The sequence below is a fragment of the Sceloporus occidentalis genome, unplaced genomic scaffold (genome assembly GCF_023333645.1).
Source record: "Sceloporus occidentalis isolate IW3139 unplaced genomic scaffold, rSceOcc1.0.p SCAF_284, whole genome shotgun sequence".
Taxonomy (NCBI): domain Eukaryota; kingdom Metazoa; phylum Chordata; class Lepidosauria; order Squamata; family Phrynosomatidae; genus Sceloporus; species Sceloporus occidentalis.
The window spans coordinates 720620-742051 of NW_028317264.1; the positions used below are offsets into that span (position 1 = coordinate 720620).

Consider the following 21432-nt stretch of genomic DNA (forward strand, 5'->3'; position numbering starts at 1 on the left):
AAAGACCAGCTGACGGGAGACTTGCTTAACTCTAGAGCGCTCACAATTCCTCTTGGAGTTTGCCTTGCCAAGTGCTTTTGTGTGAGTGAGAAACTCCAACCAAATTCTTTGATTATTAGTAACATATAATACGTTTCAAATATGTCATCAATCTGTTCTAGTTTTTGAAAAATGTTATGTTTTCAGGCAGCTGCATATCAGCCGTTTGTATGAGTTCTCGCTCTGTTATCTGAGCCCCGATCTACTAAACAAACAACCCAACTCCTTATCATGCTGCCTGTGGAACACTATAGAATGGCTCAGTCTTATTCACCCAACCAGACATGCTGACTCATAAAAGTGTATGGAGGAACAGACTTCATTAGCATTGCCATAAAGCATCAACTCACTGTGATGTTTGAGCAGGGAAAGTCACCCAAAAGTCACCCAAAATATCACATGACTGACAGCAATGGCCGCCTCCAGGTCTGGAGATAAAGGAACAAAATGAGATAAAACCAGGTTTTTGTCACCGACCAGCATTACTGTATACAGCGCTGGGGTTATATTACTGTATACAGCGCTGGGGTTATATTACTGTATACAGCGCTGGGGTTATATTACTGTATACAGCGCTGGGGTTATATTACTGTATACAACACTGGTGGTTATTACTGTATACAGCCCATGGGGGTTATATTACTGTTGAGTTAACTCTATCTGGATGTTAGTGAATAGATCTATAAATGTCTTGGGTAGCATAAAATCCATCTCCATACACTATATCTGGAAGGGAAGGAATTCAGAAAAGGTAGCATCCTCTCCTCTTCTGATATCTGACATCTGGTTACTATTTCAACCTTTATTTTAAGTCAATATGAAATCTCAAAATTATGTTAGTGCAGACCTGGTGTGCAAATTGTGCCTCAGCTGCTCAGTGACATAAATATAAGTCACATTAAGTTCCATAGAAGCTGCCCCTTAAATAAGCCATATATATATATTTTTATATTTATACAAATCAGCCATTGTTGGACAAGGAACAGCATGGTCTGTGCCTTTAAAACAATGTTGGTTTAAGTGTGTTTGGCCTTGGAGTTTGGATACCGGGCCCATGAACATATAGGAAAAAGATTAACTATTGATCTGCTGGAGGAATCAGAGAGGAGGAACAATTAACTCATGGATTCCAATGTATTTTGTTTTCTGTTTCTTGTTTGGAAATTGTAAACACTTTAAATAAACAAAATCTTCCCTAAAATATACAATACATATAATCACTCGATATGGGATTTTCTTTTTATTGGTAATTTTCATTACTGGGAATTCCCGGATTTTGATAGATAAAGAGACTTAGAAGAGATTCAACTCAACATACTCAAAACAACTAAAAAAAGTGACCGTAATCTTAATGATTATTTTTTGTCTACATTATTTTTTTATTTACCCTTTTTTGGCAGAAATCTTAAAAATTACAGCAGTAATGGCCCTTTGATGCCTTTTTATCACGTTAATTCTTAATTTAACATTGAGAAATATTCCAAGGGCCGTCACCATACCTGGGAACTCTCTGTGGTTGACTCAGAGTCTTTGGGTGAAGCCCTGCTTTCCTGAGTTTCTGGGTCACTTTCCTCTCTCTATGCAGGGGGGGTGGTCTTTTGCCCCACCCACTTCTATCTACACCCTGCCCACTTAAGACTACCTGAGCCTAGACCTCGTTCTATGCACAATTAGCCCCACCCTATAACCCTGCCTCTAGCGACAGCTAGCCCTGCCCCTTTATAAAGCCACTCCCCCCGGGAAAAGGACGTTCTCAGGTATAGCCGTCATGCTGAGCTTCATGAAACAATCCAGCCAACCATGGGGGCGTTGATTGTGGAACTGAGGAGGGACCCATGGGTGGCGCCAATGAGCTTTGGGGGCAAGAGGTCCCTCGTAATTAAAATAAACAATTTATGTTTTATGGTAATAATGCACAGAACTTTGCGGCTAAATACACAATATGTGAGGCATGTAATTACTGTCACAGGCATCTACAGACAAAATCATCCTTCTCCCCCTCATAATTTTACTCTTAAATTCCTCTCCTGAAACATAATTGCCTATTATTGTGTGTATGTATGTGTGCATGTGTGTGTGTATGTATGTGTGTGTGTGTATGCATGTGTATGTGTGCGTGTATGTGTGGGTGTATGTGTGTGTGTGCATGCGTGTGTGTGCATGCGTGTGTGTGTGTGTGTAAAATTACCCCTTTTTGGCCCCCCCATGTACATTTGGATGTATCTGTTTGTAACTGTAGGAAAGAGTCTGATTCTCCCAGCTGCCCTGTAACCCCTCTGCCCTCTTGCCTTCACTGTGGACTCTGGAATGTGAAGGCGGAGTAAGTCTAGAATTACCTCTTCCCCCTTTAAATAACCCCTGCCTGATGAGTCCTACAGTAGTATTTGAGGAGACGGTGTGGACGGGCAGGCACGCTTGCTACTCTGTGTCTACCTTTTGGCTCATTCCGTGTTTGCATGATGTCTACTTCCTGATTTTCTTTTCTAGAGTTGTATTCTTGCTTCATTCACTGGATACTTCGTGTTCCAAGGACTCCTGGGATTGGCCGTTCCCCTGCCTGCTCCTGGCATAGATAAGGTATTTCTATACGGAGGGCAGGGGGTATTCCATGAATTTGAATGAATGAACCTTATGAATGAATGAGACTTAGCAAAATGTCATTTGTCTGAGTTCCTAGTAACTTGTTGATGTGGGCAACACAATAGTGTTGCTTTTTCTAGTGGCAAACTGTGTGACGCACCTGGGAACACTTTGAGTCTCAGGGTTTATACCCCAACCTCAAAATGAATGGGCAGAATCTCGGGAAGCTGCCCCCTTCATAGTCTTCTCTGAGTCCGTGAAATTCAGTTCTTCTCACTGCTATATCACAGCTAAAATCCCTGCTTTAAAACAGGTAACCTGATTGCCCCAATGTATTTCCTTCCATTATTAAAAACTGTTAGGTTGCCACCATTCTTGAGCGGCTACAATAATATCTTTGTGGCTATTAGAGGGTTAATTTAGAAAATTCCTAGATTTGTGATTTTATTTTATTTTTTATATAGAAACAGGTATTCGACGAGTGACATAAACAGCGCAAGTCCAAGCAGTAGAGTTGTTTGTAGAACAATTTAGTGTCTCATTTCCCAAGAATTTATGTAGGAAGAACAACTGGCAGCAGCCTATAGCGAGACGGTACGCCGTCCCACGGCTCCTCCATAGGTACCCTCCTACTGATTCTCTTTAATGTTCTTACTATGGGGTCTCAATGCATTATACTTTTGGTGAACTCCTATTGGCCAGAAATGGCATGCATTGAGCGTATTGTCTTTATTGACCCATTTCAACCCGTCTAGTCGCCCATTTCTCCTGCTGTAGACTCAAGACTCAATCAGTCCTTGAACTCGTCTTAGATTTAGGAGCCATATGCCTACCCCATGCGTGTTTAAATTCCGTCACTGTATTAACCTCTAACACTTCTGCTGGGAGGCTGTTCCAACTATCTACCACCATCTGAGTAAACTAAAATGCACACTGAGTAAAGTAAAACCTTACATTACATCTCAGCCTCTGATCCTCCTAGTTTTAGATTATGATTTTGCTTAAAAGAAGATCTGGCTAATGGCTGGTGCAATGACATGTATGTACATTCTAGATATAAAGCAAGTCTCGCCGTGTTACAGGAAACCCGCTGTTTGATACATGACATGACATCAAAACCCAACATTTTCCATTGCTAACCAATCAATGGACAGCGGACACCATGCCAAGGTCGTTTAAAGCTATTTAAAGGGTCAGTTAAATGCCCCATGCCGCCTCCCCAGCAAAAGAATGCTTGTAACTTAATAAGCATCTTGGGAGTCCTGTTGGCTACCCCTGCTTCTAACTATATACAAAGCCAGTCGATGAATTGAAGACTAGATAATAGTGGTAATGAGGGGGTCCTAAATTTACATATAAATGTCCAGAAGGTCCAGAAGCACATTTACCAATTCTCTCAGATTCCAGATCACTGTATATTGTACGTTATTCAATAAAACCAATGGTACGGGTGGGGTTATAGAACAGGAGCCGAGGTCTTAATGAGAAGACTGTCCTCCGAAAACGGACACTTGGTCACCTTCGCCTAAACTTTGTAAAAAGTGCTCGTCTACCTATCACTGTTGTTTTATGGTTTTTTTTATCAGGCACGATGGATAATAAAGTTCCAGGAGCCATAGGGAATGGAGATTCAATGCCAGCCCGGCCTCTAATGAAGAAGGAGGCTCAGGACGAGGGCGCTTCAGACATGGTTGAAAGGGGACAGTGGAACAACAAGATGGAATTTGTATTGTCCGTGGCTGGAGAAATCATCGGACTGGGGAATGTTTGGAGGTTTCCATATCTTTGTTACAAGAATGGAGGAGGTGAGTGCGAGAAAGAGGTACACGAGCAGGTAACCCAACATACAGCTGGAATCGTCTGGTTGACATTGGCAGCTACCCCAGCCATTTGCAGGTTCGTATTTGCCTGTTGGGATCCAATAAAGAGGTGTAGGCAGCATAAAAGCCCTGCCTCTGTCCTAAATGTCCGCCTTGTAGGAAATAAGTCATTTACAGTCACTTTGGGGGCTCTGATTTTGGTCCATCTGACACATGATGAGACCCTTTAGAAATCACATTAATATAATAGATGCTTCTGATGAGGTCTACACAAGAACCATCATGCTTTGTCCTTCAACTTTGACTAAAGACTCCAAATAGGTACCTACGAATAAAGTATAACAAACATAGGAACTACATACTTTTGAAAGCAATAAAGGTCCACTTATTCTTTGAGGTGCAGCGTTAGAATGTTTCCTTTTTAGTTTTCCTGGAGTTTGCAATCTACTAGACTTCTAGATGGTGGAACAGGTATGGAGATGTGCTCATTGTTAGGGTCACATTGGGTTGAGAACTTTGGTTGCTTTTAATGAGAACCTGTAAGGCTAAGAGTTGAAGGACAACAAAGCATCTCTCTGTACCCCAGCTAGAGATTCCCATTTTGCTGCGCATGCATCAGACCTTAGTAAACATGGGACCAGTGACACAAATGACCCAAGCCAACAAAGCCTAGGGAGGCAGGTTAAGCAAAAGGCCTTTGCTTACAAAAACAGAGGGGAGATCGCCCATTTGGGTGCACCACTGACCAATAGAGATGGTTCCAATGGAAATCTCTGATCTCCCCAGTCTATCCATTTATGCTATGGGGCACATATAGCCTCCGTACGTCTTTGTACACACACCGCTGTCCATCTTTCTGAGCAGAACAAGAGTCTCATGTTGGCAACGTCTCATGTTGGCTCTCGTTAGAATGGAGGGTGGTTGTGCAGGTAGGTATGGGGAGTGCTGCCCCCGGGACAGGCTGATGTCTGATATAAATACGCCGTGATACACCGATCCAGCGTTCTAGGTACCTTTCACGTTAGAAAAGCGGCTCTGATGGGAGTTAGTAAATTAAGAGTGAAGAGCGTAAACTCTTGGTCCGTAGTTATAATCCGCTCTGGCATTTCTGCAGCTTATTCCTTTGGTTAATTAGAACTCCCTGCTGATATTAGACTTGCTGTATTTACTAACGAGGTACATTGTTATCCTTGCATCAAAATAAGTCCCCAATTGGGAAAAGAGGGGGGTCTATGGATGTTTGTTTTTTCCTCCTAAATTTGATCATGAAAACGACTTCTTTATGTCTTTGTTGTTTCTTTAAGGGTCAGGGAATTCCGCATTAGAGAAGGGGAGGTTTATCGTAGAGACATTTCTTGTGTTTGTGGTGTTATTAGTAATAATGGCCCCTTTGAAAGCTCTCCATGAGCGGATTTTGTGATTAGCTTCGCCCTGTTCCATTCCTTAGAGTTTGGAATCCGGGCTGCATGATTATTATTACTACGATGTATAAATCACGTTACTGAGTTAGTATCCAGAGGTAGGTGGTTTCTATGTGTCAGCTTCCTACAAGTATCTATTTCTCCGGGGCACAGAATGGAATCAATGACCTTACACACGCTGTTCAGAGGCAGCCCTACTTATCGCTCAGCATTGGGGTCCCCCATTTATTTTCTGAGGTCGGGGGGCTAATCTCGCATTTCTGGTATGTGAGTTACCTAAGGTCACAGTATGGCCAAGAACCAGTCCTGACCTTGGTTGCCACAATCAACTTTGAGGAACATAGCAGATAAAACCCAACCAATGATGTCATTTAATAGGAACGTGGGGTATTTTAGACAGACCCTAGACGTTTGCATCTGCCCCATAGGTCCCCGGTTAGACAGCTATGGACTAGAAGGCGCTAGGCTGCCGGGTTAGCACTCATTGACGAAACCACATCTTTCCGGCAAGGGTTACAGAAGCGTCTCCTCTTTTGGGAAAGTTTAAGGATCTGTAGCAGAGAGCGGCTTATTCCTCCCCTTAACTAATTGGCTCCATTTGTGGAGGTGGGGTGGCGTGGGTTGTAGGGCAGACATGTAAGAAGTAAGCACGGGTCAATAGAATAAAACCCTTCAGCCTTCACATGTTTCTTTGAATGAATGGAACAGCACGGCTATATTAAGCCGCGCTCATTCATAGCTACACATTCTCCATTCATAACTCCACCATAACCCAAAGGGAGGGCACGTTTAATGTAATAAGGATTCCCCTGTGAAATAAACACTTTATTTTGGACATGATGTGCCGTGTTGATATAAATACAAGAGTACTTTTAAACGAGTTATGGGGCCTTCTTAAAAAAGCTGTATTTATTTTTGGCAGTTGTTCTGTGATGGTCCATGCTCTGTAAATAAGGAGCCACTCAACAGTGGAGCCTCACTCTCCAAGTAGAGCCAAATATGGCTGCTGGCTGCGTTGGGTGCACATTCATGCCCACAGTATCCTCTATTTCAGATGTCCAAATCCAACACAGGTGTCCCGATTGAGGAAGGAGTGGATAGGTCCGGATACATGGCCACCTGTCCCCCTTACCCAACGAGCCAACTCATGGCACTCAGAGTGTCGCAAGGTGGCAATTGGGGCGCTAGAGTGGAGATCTGTCACAACAGCACAGACCTCCATTGATTCCACAACTCCATGGGCCGGTCAGGAGAGATCAGAGGATCTTGCCAAGTGGCCTATGATCCTCACAGCCCAAAAAAGCAGGACAGGAGGGCAGCTACCAGGGACAATGCCTGAAAATCGGGACTGTCCCGTGAAAACCAGACCCTTTGGGAGGTACGCTACAGAACGTAGTGCACGAGAATGAATTGGATTCCATGTTAGAAAAGAAAGGATTATCAGGACATCCCACCAGAGAAAACATACGAAGAAACTCTACTTCAAGAGTAGATGCTTACCCTACTTCCACATATGTAGAATCCTATACATTACCTGATGTGGACCTTGTCAGCCACGCCTCAGGACACTTGGTCATATATGTCACTGGGACATAGGAAATTATTCGAAATTATTGACCACGTCGTGCATACCTGCTGCGACCATCTCAGGTTGTCCTGGGATTCTTATCTCACATCAGTGGAGCCCGTGATAAAGCACAATACACACTTCTTTTACACACTTCAAATATTTGTGGGCGTAGGGTTTTATGATTGGGAGCTGACAATGTAAGGGTTAATGATTACACGTAGTCGTTAACCATTGGTACCTAGCAGCTTAGTTAATGACCACGCCTGTGATTTCCAGCACGTCGGCCCCTTCTATATGTAAAACCAATAAATGTAAAAATTTAGATAAGTAAAATTTGTGATTTAGTCGATGAACCTCCAGACGGACGCACCCCCCCCCATTGACTATTAGAACTGGGTAAAAGAGCTTTTTTGGATAACCTCCCCTATAAACACTGATGCCCACCATAGTTCCCCCAGAAACTTCAAATATCTGCTCCACGACATCATTGACTGGGTGGAAAAAGCATGTTTTTGGGGGAGAAAGTGTCAATCGGACGGACGTGGCATTTTCCACTATTTTTAGAATATGGCTGAGCGTTATTGCCCACCTATGTTTATTACTCCCCTTCACGCTCGTAGTTCTCTCTTCTTGCAGGAGCCTTCTTCATTCCCTATCTCATCTTCCTCTTCACCTGCGGGATCCCCGTCTTCTTTCTGGAGACGGCTCTGGGTCAGTACACCAGCCAGGGGGGGGTCACAGCCTGGAGGAAAATCTGCCCCCTGTTTGAAGGTATGCTTAAAAGTGCTTTTTTTTCACCATTCTGTGATTATTACTCACAAAAAAGTTCAATTTGAATTCATGTAAGTTTTGAGTTCGACATCTCTACTTATACTATAGGTGAAAATGACCATAAATGACAAATGTATATTGCCATTATCTTCAATTATCTTAAACATAAAGACCACTTAAAGGCGTAATGAGTCATGGGCAAAGAGGGGCATTTAAGACATGAGAGGGGCAGGAGTGGAGTCTGAAATTACAGGGGGGGTTGTTGTCAGGGATCTTTAAGGAGAGGGTGGTGGGACAACCTTCCAGAAGAAGTGGTAGATGGTAGTACAGTTAAGAAAGGTAGACTTGCACGGGTTAGGCTTATGGTTCCCGAAACTAAGAGGAGAACAAGGACTGATTAACATCTGACTTGTTACATCAGGACCAATTATTACATCAATGACTTGGTTCTGCCCTCAAAGTATAAGTTTCTATGTTATGAGTAATGGGGTTCAGGAACCTGCCGTTGTGCATAATCTTTTAGTTCCCTCTCTTTTGAGACTGGCCAACACTCCACCATGGTTGCTACTGTCTCGCGGTAATCATTGAGTTGCTGTCTAGTGTGCCTTCTGAAATCATCTGATGGCCTCACTCCTTCTCTCTTCTCTTTATATTTTCTCCCTAAAAGTCTCACACATTTATCCTCCTCTCCGTTCCAGGTATTGGATACTCGTCCCAGGTCATCGTCATCCTGCTCAATTTCTACTACATTGTAGTCTTGGCCTGGGCTTTTTTCTACCTCTTTAATTCATTCACATCTGATCTGCCCTGGGCGTCCTGCAACCACTTCTGGAACACAGGTAACTCCTGGACCCCTCTAGGGTTTTGGACTTTAGACTAGCCAGGAAACCATTTCTAGCCCAAAAGTTTCCTGGGCTTGGATGGCCAAACTCGGTGTGGAATCTTGGTTCATCATTATCTTTCAGACACCTCAGGGCTAAAGCTATGCCTGGCCCCTAGCCAGATGCCTAACAACAAACATTAAAAGGTATTGCAGTCTGCCGTTTTCTGGGGTTGGGCTTTAAAAATATCGAGTTGTGCTTAAATGTATGCAATAATTATCACACGCTGGGAAAGGCAGGCGTAGGGTTACCAGCTGTCCCCATCTTCAGGGGACAAGGGATTGATGCTCCTGTCCCATTCTGTCCTATTACTGCATCATTGGTTACCTAATGCCTACCATATATTTAAATATACAAAACACACAAATGTATGAGTTCCCTTTAAAGCGTATCTGTCATGAGGATAAAAAAGTCTCATTAAACGGAAATTTAAATGAAAAGGCTGGTACATGATTTTACAGGACCAAGTGTATCAAAACAAGTGAGGGGGATACAGAACAATAATACATAATAATAATAATACATAGTAATGATACATAATAATAATACATAATATTCATACATAATAATGATACGTAATGATACATTATATTGATACATAATAACAATACATAATAATGATATGTAATAATGATATTTAATCAAGATACGTAATAATGATATATCATAATGAAGGACACGTATTAATGATATGTAATAATGATATGTAATAATATATTATAAGGATATGTAATAATGATATATAATAAGGATACATAATTAGGATATACAATATGGATGCGTAATAAAGATATATAATCAGGCTACGTAATAATAACATATAATTAGGATACATAATAAAGATATCTTATAAGGATACATAAAAATGATATATAATAAGGATGCATAATACTGGTATATTATAAGGATACGTAATAATGATATATATAATAAGGATACGTAATAATGATATATAATAAGAATATGTAATAATGATATATAATAAGGATCCGTAATAAAGATATATAATAAGGATACTAACAATGATTTTTAATAAAGGTACGTAATAATGATATATAATAAGGATACGTGATAATAATAATATATAATAAGGATACGTAATAATGATATATAATAAGGACACTAATAATGATTTTTAATAAAGGTACGTAATAGTGATATATAATAGGGATACGTAATAATAATGATATATAATAAGGATACGTAATAATGATATATAATAAGGATACTAATAATGATTTTTAATAAAGGTACGTAATAGTGATATATAATAGGGATACGTAATAATAATGATATATAATAAGGATGCATAATATTGATATATAATAAAGATACGTAGTAATAATAATAATGATATATAATAAGGGTACGTTATAATAATGATATATAATAAGGATACATGATAAAATGTGTATCACACGCTATATGACGACTAGCAGTCTCTATAGCACAGTCTAGAGATACAATTTAAAACTCTAATGAGACTTCTTTTTTATATTTTCATGACAGGTGCACATTAAAGATGCATACTTCTGCTCCATCTGGACAGGTGTGTATGAACCTGCTTGTGAAATATACCTGGACAGGGAGGAGACTAGGAGTGTCCAATCCCTTTACATATATCCGACATTTTACAACTCAGTACAAATAATATAATAATAATAATATTAATAATAATTGTATTTATCGACTAAAATGTGCAATATAAATATATTGGAAACCCACCTTTTGTGTATATCCTGGGGTCTACATCTTATTGTTCTGCATGATTATTCCTCCCCGTTATCTGTGATCTATTGTTAATATGCCGATTGCTGTAGAATGTTTAAGGTTTATTGCCAGTCTCGCGATGTTCACCTGATAACCCTTTTTTTTCTCCATCCCCAGAAAACTGCGTGGATTTTCAAACAATGAACTCCACCAAGAACGTGACACTAAACGGCACCTCCAGCGTCATCGAGTTTTGGGAGTAAGTGTGCCGGTGACAGCTCCAGTCCAGGTGCCATGGTCACCCATGCCGTCTCTCTGGTACCTTCATGTGTATTCATAGGCTTCCCACTAACCCCTCTGGGGGGCAAAAACACCCTCGTATACAATAGCCCCCTTTTCTGTGTGCCCCTAGCTAGGTACTTTTTTTTTGCTTTACCAACGCAATTTCTTCTTCTTCTCAGTTTGTTCTAATTTATTTTATTCTTACTATACTTCCCTTTTAGAAGTCACGTACCTCCAGAGTGTCCCTGTTCAGTTTGGCCAGTCCCTCTTTAGAACCCAAATCCCCTTTTTCCAGTAAGTCACTAATCCAAATAAAAAGTCACAATAAGCCCCGCCCCTTCCATTCCTGTAACCACGCCCCCTAAAACAAATGTGCCCGGCTTTGGGCATTTTAAATGTTGGAGGGTGTACGGTCTCGATACGTCCTCGTTCCCCTCTTTCTCTCTATAGTCTTCCTCTTTTTAGTTAATTGATTCCGTTCTTCTTCCTCCAGGAGACGGGTCCTTAATATTTCGGATGGCATCGATCACATGGGCAGCCTGCAGTGGGAGCTGGCACTCTGTTTGCTTCTGGCCTGGATCATCTGCTACTTCTGCATCTGGAAGGGAGTCAAGTCCACCGGGAAGGTGAGTGCTGTCTCGCAGGGGCCCGACGGGCGATGACTTCGTCGATAAAATCATTAGAACATGTTTTGGGTCTAAACACTAATATAAGTCCTAAATGTATTAGTTTGGGTATCATTTACCCATTGGTGATGTAAAAGGCAGATCTTCGCCATTTGTTCACCTCTTCTGTGCCATACATAAACTTTCAAGACCTCAGAGGTCTCTTTTTCAGATGCAAGAATGTATCATTTGCCATCACAAAGGCTTTCTTTGTCCCCGCAGGTTGTATATTTCACAGCCACATTTCCCTACCTGATGTTGATTGTTCTCCTCATCCGGGGGGTGTCTCTCCCAGGGGCTTTGCAGGGCATTCAGTTCTACCTGTACCCCGACCTCACCAGGCTCCAGGACCCCCAGGTGAGACCTCGGAATATACGTTACAAGGAATACTGTGATATGCTCGGCTCTGATTGCTGGGAGTACCAGAATGCCCTGCGGCTGAGAGTCATTGGAGTAGTCTGCAATTCTCACTAGTTTGTCTGGTTTTGGGCCCGAGTGCCCAATTTCAAGCATGAAACCAAACCTCAAAGTGCCAATACTGCATGTTGGTGCCTTCCCTTGGTGTAGCGCAGTGTTCTTTCCACCTTCCAATAAAAACACATAACACACTCACACTCACTTTCATGCATACACACACATACTCACACGCACACACACATACATGTACACATAAATACTCTCGCACATACATACACATACACATACACATAAATAGAACCCGTGTGCTGCTGCCACCCTCTCTCCCCTTTCTACCCATGTCTCCTCTTTCTCATTATCTCCTCCTTCTCTTTATCTCTTCCCTTTCTCTCTCCTCATTATCTGTCTCCTATATACTTTTATTTATCTCTCCATTTTCTTACCATCACTCCCCTCTCTCCCCACCTCTTACCTTTTATAACTCCAGCTGTAGGCGCACAAGGTATATTCTCACAGAGGTTTGTTTCAGTGCTGAGTGACGGGATATGACGTTGCATCCCAGCACTCAGCATCAACAGGTTTGTATGAACAGACCTTGCGCCATACATAGGTTCGGCAACTCGTATATACAGTATGTGTATATAATCAACGCTGCGCAGCCCCCCTCGTCCGAGTCTTTACTGCCAGAATAGAGGGGGCCGAGTCGGCCTCTATAGTGTACATGGGCCATAGGCCAATTAGAGGGGATCACAGAGCTCCTCTGTAAACGTCCCATTGAGCAGCGGGATACTGGGGGGGCTTGATTACCCAACGCTGTGATCTGACCCCCGCTTTGGCCGCATCCAGCCCCCCCCCGCACATGCTGCCCTAGCACCCAACGCTGTATATAATAAACCATGCCATGCAGCGACTGCAGCCAATAGTTACGTGAAATATTTTTCTCTTGATCTATACATTTGTTACCTCAATTCGAAATTCCCCACGAATGCCTCTAACCTTCCAGAGACTGCCAGAGCTCTGAGATTAGACAGATCCGAGGGGATTTGACTGTGGGAAGGGAACAGTCTGTGACCTGTAATCGGGTGATCCCAGATCTCTGATCCTCTAAGCGGACCTGGGAACGTTAACCTCTTCCCTTCCACTCCACTCATCCGAAAAGCCCACCAATACCATGCAACGTCCTGCAACAAACTGATATTGTAGATCGCAAGCTCCTACGAGCAGGGCCCTCCTTACCTCTTGTACAAATTGTCATGTGGTATGTACAGCGCTGCAGAATATGAAGGCGCTATATAAAACAATAAAAATAAAAATGTTTGCAATTTTCCCCACTATTCACAGTATAAAAGCATAGAATCCTCATCTCACATTCAGGAGCCGAAATGCTTATCCCATGCATGTTTAAATTCCCTCACTGTAATACCATGTACCACCTCCTCCGGGTGGCTGTTCCATCTACTTACCACACAAACAATTCTGTGTATTACACCTAAGCTTCCGACCCTCTAGAAGTCCTGAAAATTATAACTGAGCCAGATATCCTGTTGTGTAGCATCTGAAAGGCTTTCAGATATCTCAGAACTAGATCTTTCTGTGCTTCCATTTATTTATTTATTTATTGCATAATCCGTGTTGCCTACAAGAAAAGATTCACCAGATTCTACCTGACAAATCTTTGCTGAAATATACAAAAATACTGTGATTTGGTTTGATTCCAAAAAAATAGGAACATTTCATTGGATCACGATCTCTATCTAGGAATAGCGTGAGTTCTAGAGTGACATTGTGGCCACTTCTACACGGTTTGGTCCAGGCTCTAGAACAGAATGGGTTTTAATCCGAGAGTTTTTGGTGGAATGTAGGAAATTAGTGAGCGTGTTTTGTAAGCGGAGCAGAGGGCATTGATGTCTCCTTCCCACTGAGCCCAGCGGTGCGGCCGAGAGGAGTCACACCGAGGCGTCACACAACGAAATTCACACACAGCTGGGCCCAGCTGGAGCGCCAGCATTCACCAAGAAAACGTTGTATCAAGAGGAACGTTCCATCAGGACGCAGGCTGCTCACAAACCGCAAGGGTCAATTCTGTTTGTTACATTGTTATTTTCCTTTTTGCTAATCCCAGGGGTAGATCTACTAAATATCTCATCTCCTACCGTGTTTCATTAGAGGCTACATCTAGACATTGCCCCTACTGGGGTCCATGGTCCAGTGCGTAACCGGTTAAAAATGAATCCCAATGGAAATTACATTGTAGCATATAACAGAGATCATCGATCTTTCTCCGTAATCGGTGTTTATTTATTTTAAATTTATCGATTCGTATCAGGAATGGTCACCTTGGAGGGAACTCTTGTTTGATCTTTTACACTAGACCCCCAGGGAGAAAAGGTTCTTGGGTTGGGGGCTTCTTTGAACTTTCAGAGGCTGCAGTGGTTTACTTAACTGAGAGCGTTGGCAATCAATGGAACAGCTTCCCAGCAGAAGTGGTAGAGGGTAATACAGTGAGGGAATTTTAAGATGCATGGGATAGGCAAAACGGCTCCTGAATCTAAGACGAGACCAACGACTGATTAAGGAAGAAATAATGGGTGGATGAAGTGGGCCTAATGGGTAAAAATGTGGAATAGATGTGTTTCTGGGGCCGCGAAACGCAGCGGGTCCCTGTAAAATGGGGCGAGTCAGGCCCTTGTAGCCATCTGTCACATGTCTGCCACTCATCGGTCTCTCCTTCGGCAGGTGTGGATGGACGCCGGGACTCAGATCTTCTTCTCGTACGCCATTTGCCTGGGGTGCCTGACCGCGCTGGGAAGTTACAACAAATACAACAACAATTGCTATCGGTAAACGTAGCAAACCTACCCGTTAAAATGTATTTTTGCATAAAAGTGATTTTTAGCCTTTATTATTTAATGCAAAAACTTTAGAATTAGATTTTAAAATTGATCAATGAAGAAAAGTATTGTCCTTCAATCATTTGTAAGCATTCTAGTAATCATTTATATGATGATCATTTTCAATTAAAATAATCTGTAATGATAGTTAAAGGGAAAATCACAAGAATTTCGTTAATGCAGGCAAATATATTTTTAAAATATTTTTCCTTTTTCAAAACAATTCTAGTTTTTGCCCCATAATATCATGTTTTTATGCAGCTGCATATCAGCCATTTATATGAGTTCTCGCTCTGTTATCTGAGCCCCGACCTACTAAACACCCCGACTCCTTATCATACTGCCTGTGGGGAACAATGGAATGGCTCAGTCTAAATCACCCACCTTGAATCTTGAGTTTTGCATTAGTAACATAGGGTTCCACCCCTCAGGACATTCTCTGTTGTATTCCAATCTTCAAATATTTTCATCTTCTTGAATTTTTTTTCTATTCCGGCAGAGACTGCGTTGCCCTCTGCTTCCTTAACAGTGGCACAAGTTTCGTGGCTGGGTTTGCCATCTTCTCCATCCTGGGTTTCATGGCCAAGGAGCAAGGAGTCCCCATATCAGAAGTGGCAGAATCTGGTAAGTTTTCCTCTCCAGAGGTCCATCTCTTTTAAAGACCCATAATGGGCAGGATATTGGTGGGGTCAAGTTCTAAAGGCCAGTGTCGATGGCCAATACCAACGCTGGTCTGTCTGCAGGTCCAGGCTTGGCGTTCATTGCCTATCCCCGAGCTGTCTCCATGATGCCATTCTCTCCTCTCTGGGCTTGTTTCTTTTTCATCATGGTCATTCTACTGGGCCTTGACAGCCAGGTACGTGAAATATAAGCATCTTTTATCTGTCCATCTACCTGAATGATACCCGCTTCACGTCACAATACCCGCAGAATACTCTTTGTTATGGCCATTGAACGATGCATCTTTTATTGAACGTGTGTTCCTTCCCTACGATCAGTTTGTCTGCGTTGAGAGCCTCGTCACATCTCTGGTTGACATGTACCCCAGGACCTTTCGCAAGAAGAATCGCAGAGAACTTCTCATCCTCGGGGTCAGCATTTTCTCTTTCCTTATCGGACTGGTCATGCTGACGGAGGTACGAGGTACATGGGGTACACGGTGAAGACCTAATGAGGGCATGGCGGGGATTTTAATGTAGATTCTGGTAGAAGAGGACATCAAAGGGTCAAATGTCTTTTTCCTGTATACAGGTGCAAAACATACAAATCCCAGTTTAGTACAAGTCCAAAGCTGGACCAACTATTGTTACCCCGTAGACAACACACTGCACATCAGCTGATGCATGTGATGCAGAAAACCATTCATTAGGATTAGACTTTGTCTAAATATGTAATCTCTAAATCCTGTTTTTATTGCCTTTCTACTTTCAGGGTGGGATGTACGTTTTCCAGCTATTTGATTATTATGCGGCCAGCGGGATCTGCCTTCTTTTTGTGGCCATCTTTGAGACCATTTGCATTGGTTGGGTGTATGGTGAGTGGTATGATGAAGCATTTCCTGAAACCGTTGTATATTAGTTGTATATGCACAAGAATTGTCCAATTGAGAAAAACACTTGTAAGTGGTACAAACCCAAACATTTAATGTTATGATGCAGACCACCGATACTCATAACGATAGTACAGATCCAAAGTACAAGTTTTGTCTTCCCAAGAAAACCATGGCCAACAACACTAGACTTATGTTCTTCTGCCAACCTCATCAGAGCTCGGCGTATTCGGTAAGGCTCAAGCTGGCCCGAGAACAGACCCAAAATGAGACTTTTATCCCAGGCTGTTCACTAATGTGTCTAAAGGGACATTTAGTCCCTTCTTGTCGTGGTTCCCGGGTAACCGCACACCATGGAGTGCCCCACTGGAGTTAACATCTCTACAAGTCCTAGTTCTAGGTTGGGTTCCCGGTTGAATTCATTGGGGATCGAGATGTCAAAGAGTTTCCACTCTTGCTGCTCGGGGAGTCAGCACGTCCACAGCATGCTGACACATTTTTATGGAATGGAATCAAAAGTAATTTATTTGGGAAAAGATACGCTGTGCCATTTGGGAAAATCAGGTGATATATTATTTTTGGGAACATCAGCGCTGCGGACGATCGTTCTTAAAAGTAACCTCTTTCTCCAGCATGTGAATGTGATATTTGCCCGTTTGTCTGCTTTTTGACACCTCTTTCTCTCTCCAGGTGCTAATAATTTTTATGATAACATCGAGCACATGATTGGTTATAGACCTCTCCCTATCATCAAGTACTGTTGGCTTTTTATAACTCCGGCTGTGTGCATGGTGAGAAGGAGGTACTGACTTACGGAGCGGGTGGAAATAAAGAGGCTTAGAAGAAGAGCAATTTAATGGGGTCAGCTAGATACGTTTGGGACGGGCTTGCACGAAATGCACCGATTGCGTCAATGACTTCTCTTGTCCTTCACACCCAGGCAACCTTTCTGTTCTCTCTGGTGAAGTACACCCCTCTCCAGTATAATAAACGCTATACGTATCCCTGGTGGGGAGATGCGATAGGATGGCTTCTAGCACTCTCCTCGATGATCTGCACCCCTCTGTGGGTCTGTTACAAACTGTCTACCATCAAAGGATCTCTGGCGGAGGTAATGACATCGCAAGCTTTAATAAAGCATCTAAGGCTGTATTTCCCCTCGGCAATTAACACATTTTAAAATACTACTACTGCTTTCGGTCAGATTGACACATGGCGTATTTTAAGATCTATAGCCATAGGATATATATAGGTTTATATAAGGAATCCCTTAAAATGCTACAAAAATTTGATAACACCCTAAAAAAAAAAAAAATTAATTAATTTAAAAAATAATAATAAAAAATAATATAGATATATTCTCATTCTCTCCAATTCTCTCTCTCTCTCTATATATATATAATTATGCATCTTATGTTAGTTGTCCCTCTTGAGATCATATTCTAAATAACATCTAGAGGTTCTGGTAGAAGAAAGGAGCCCTTCCCTCCCTAACTGATGATTCCAAAATGAGTTTTCTTATTGTCTGAATGTCCTTACCTTTCATAACCTTTTCATGACCATGTCCTTGTTCCGTCCGCAGAGATTCCGTCAGTTGATCTGCCCAGACCCGGACCTTCCACAGAAGACCATGCCTCTTCACGCACCACTAGAGGAATCCTTATGCTAGACTGGTTTGCAGGAGATGTAACTTCAGTTACTGGAGAAAAGCAAGGCTGTATATGTACGTCATGAGTCCGCAGACCAAAGGCGCTAAGCGATAGACATCAATCACCGGTGGATCAGAAGAAACGCGACTGTGTTATATTTTTATATTATAGGAAATGAATTACAGTACTGTAGATCTATACATTTTTTTCAGAATGGTGCAGTTTACATAGTATATTTAAATTTTAACCTTTAGCTGTGACAGCTGCTAGCCTTGCCCCAAATCTATTCCGCCAGCTAACGAATGGGGAGAGGTCTACATTTATGTACGAAAAAAGGTGTATATAAACAATTCTGTAAATATATAAATAAGATAGAAATAGAAAAAAGAAACAGTATTTTCCTGGGCATTAGTAAATACAAATATTTCAAAAGTACGTAACATAAAAAACCCAATAGGCATAATCATGTACCCAGTAGAGTGCCAAAGATAGGGGACACTATGTGACGTTCTCATTAAAAAGATAATATAATGACATTTTGTTACCCTACTTTTTTGAAATAAAGACTCAAATTCTTATTCTGTAAAAAGTAACTCAGTCGTGTAAATGTTCTCGGTGGCTCGGATCTGCAAGCTGTCCTCTCCTCCAATCACCGGGAGACCGCTGTGACGGGAACGTCTGGTGCGATCATCCCCTCTTGTCCGGTTATCTGCCACACAGGTCTCTGAAAGACGACCGTAAATCAGGTCCTGGCAGATTGATCGGAGAAAAGTTTAAAAAAAAAACGATTGAGCGGAAAAAAGGAGCAAAAAATGCCAATTTCGACAGAGAAAACAAAAAACAGGTCCATGTTGGGACTGTATTATACAGGACATTAATTTAGTTTATTGGGTATATTTTATCGAGCAGTGGATTTAATGAAATCTGAGCATTCCAGTTGCTTCCCTGCTTGAATGGAGGTGACAAGTCAGAAGATCATGCTTTTCAGGTTGCGTCTATTAATGAATCGTTACAGTTTATATAGGGTTAATATTTCTAGTGACCGGCTACAATACCTTTGACGAAAGGGACCGCTATAATTACCTTTGGTGCAATTCCTTTTTAAGATGGCCCTTCTGAATATACCATCCTTACCAACTAGATACATCCTTCTGCTCTATTTGCGGCTATTTTCGATATCACAAACAGGGGCTGGGTGAGGGTAATGGGAGCTGTAGTGCAATACGAGCTGAAAGGTTACAGATTGCATTCGTATTGGTGCATTGGGTTCGGAATTTTGTATAGAATAGCTCCCCCTAGTGTTATGAAGGAGGTATGGCTTACCTGTGTTCCACGTGTCTCCTCCTGTCAGGCCCGGACTGGGGCATCTGGTACACCGGGCAAATGCCGACAACACTCACCTGGCCTGGTGCTGTAGTGTGTGGCTGGCAGCTGGATATGCCCGGCTGCACATTCCATGAGCATAAAAATGTAGCGTTCGGGCTAATCGTTGGGCGCACTAATGTCAGCAGGTGGCCACTGGCCTTAAAGTGCCAGGGCCGTTCCGCCATTGCCAGCCCGAGCCCGCAGGAGAAGTGGGGTTTGCTCTTGTGAGCTTACAATCTAGTTCTCCCCCATTACGAAACATATTAGGTGATGCTTTTTTTTTTTTCATCTTTAGCCAATTATCTCAGCTTTCCTGCAATAAAATACCCGATTATTTTTAAAATAATGCAGGGAACGTGACCCTACCCCTTTAAAAAGAGTTTGTCTCTAAGCCTCCAGCTATCAGGCTGTTCTAACAGCTCACATTTGTCATGTAGGAACATCACTCGTCCCAGGAACCAGAAGACGAACAGGACATACGACCTGGTTTAACAAGTCTTTCCACCCTCCGCTCCAAATGTAAAGCTGTATTTGTAGCAACACGTGGGCTGACATAGGACACATGAACACGTACATACGACATGCCTTTCACAATGACGCTAATCCGTTCTTATTATCAAAGGGGTGAATCGGGGACATCTCCACCAAATGGGGTAGTTTGGTGTCTCGTGAAGCCTTACCGACAAATAATGCATGCTAGAGTACTCTGTAGGCACTTTAACATGCATAAAAAAAATGGAATCGTTACTTTAAGGAGAAGCTGCAGCTCCAGAGCCTCAGTGCACCCCCAACGCCTACAACGGTCAGCCAAACATACCTATCGCAAGCTAAGGAGCGGGAGGACGATACGCAAGACGAGACCAACGACTGGTACTTACTGGACGAGAAGTTGGATGGACTAGATGGGCCGAAGGGTTCTGTTTCTATGTTAAATGTTTGCCAGGTTTTAACCCCTTAATGACAAAAAAAAATGCATTGTTTTCAATGGGTTTAGGGACCGCCCATTGTCCTTAAGGGGTTAATGGTTCTTAGTCATTACATGTCATTCCTAAAATCCATCAGAGTTGGCATACGGCCAAAGTGCACGTATAAGCCACATTAATAAAGCACAATCCTCGTGCAAATAGTGAGTCGCCGAGAGTCCCATTGCACAGGTTTCCACGGTGACCGCGCGACATGGTCCAGTTTGCCTTTGAACGTCAACGCTTACATTCCACAAATGGTTAAACCAACCCAACGAATATTCTTTATGACGTATTCCCTATACATTGCGGGAGACGTCAACTCAAACTGCTCTTCATTAACTCTTACCGGAAAAGATGGGACAGATTTTCACCCACGCAGTGACGGGCCCTTGGGTGGTGTACTGGCCTGATGCAATCTCCATAAAGAAGATGGGGACCCCGCAAGTCATGAGGAAGACCCCGCAAGTCATGAGGGTCCCCTGAGTAGAGAGAAGTTTTGCAAGTTACTATGGCAACAATATGCTTAGCGCAGTTCTATATGTTTTAGCCCCAAGAGGTCACACTCACCTCCACCAATCTTATAACACAAATAAAGGAATCTCCAGATATTTCCGAGTCCACCAATGCCACCCACAATAGACAGAATCATTTCTGCCCTACTGCCCCATTATTGCCCTCTGGCTTTCAACTTGGATCTTGGATAGCCTCTCCCCTGATTGGAGGAATGGAGGAGAGGCTGTCCATATCATACGCGGAGCACCTTCGGCACCCTTATGCAGAAGCACTCAATGATGAGGGACCAAACACACATGCCAAGATGGCGCTGCCAAGCTCCCCACCCTGTGCATCCATGCGGC

At 42.5% G+C, this 21432-nt stretch overlaps 2 protein-coding genes across 2 annotated transcripts in view; both read left to right on the forward strand.

Moving 5' to 3' along the window:
• LOC149275487 (lysine-specific demethylase 5A-like) overlaps positions 1-1852 on the forward strand; it is a 30192-nt gene extending 28340 nt beyond the window's left edge. Inside the window, exon 30 of the mRNA XM_089504694.1 lies at positions 1739-1852. Within this exon, the coding sequence (XP_089360820.1) occupies positions 1739-1852 (114 nt within the window). The remainder of the gene's footprint in view (positions 1-1738) is intronic.
• A 2358-nt stretch (positions 1853-4210) lies between these two features.
• Positions 4211-18265, forward strand: LOC149275488 (sodium- and chloride-dependent GABA transporter 2-like). The gene is made up of 14 exons (XM_089504695.1): positions 4211-4424; positions 8067-8201; positions 8900-9040; positions 10970-11051; positions 11568-11700; positions 11962-12096; positions 14893-14996; positions 15547-15671; positions 15791-15903; positions 16046-16183; positions 16479-16581; positions 17287-17387; positions 17537-17707; positions 18179-18265. The coding sequence occupies exons 1-14, from the start codon at positions 4211-4213 to the stop codon at positions 18263-18265; spliced, it is 1782 nt and encodes a 593-aa protein (XP_089360821.1).
• The last annotated feature ends 3167 nt before the right edge of the window (positions 18266-21432 follow it).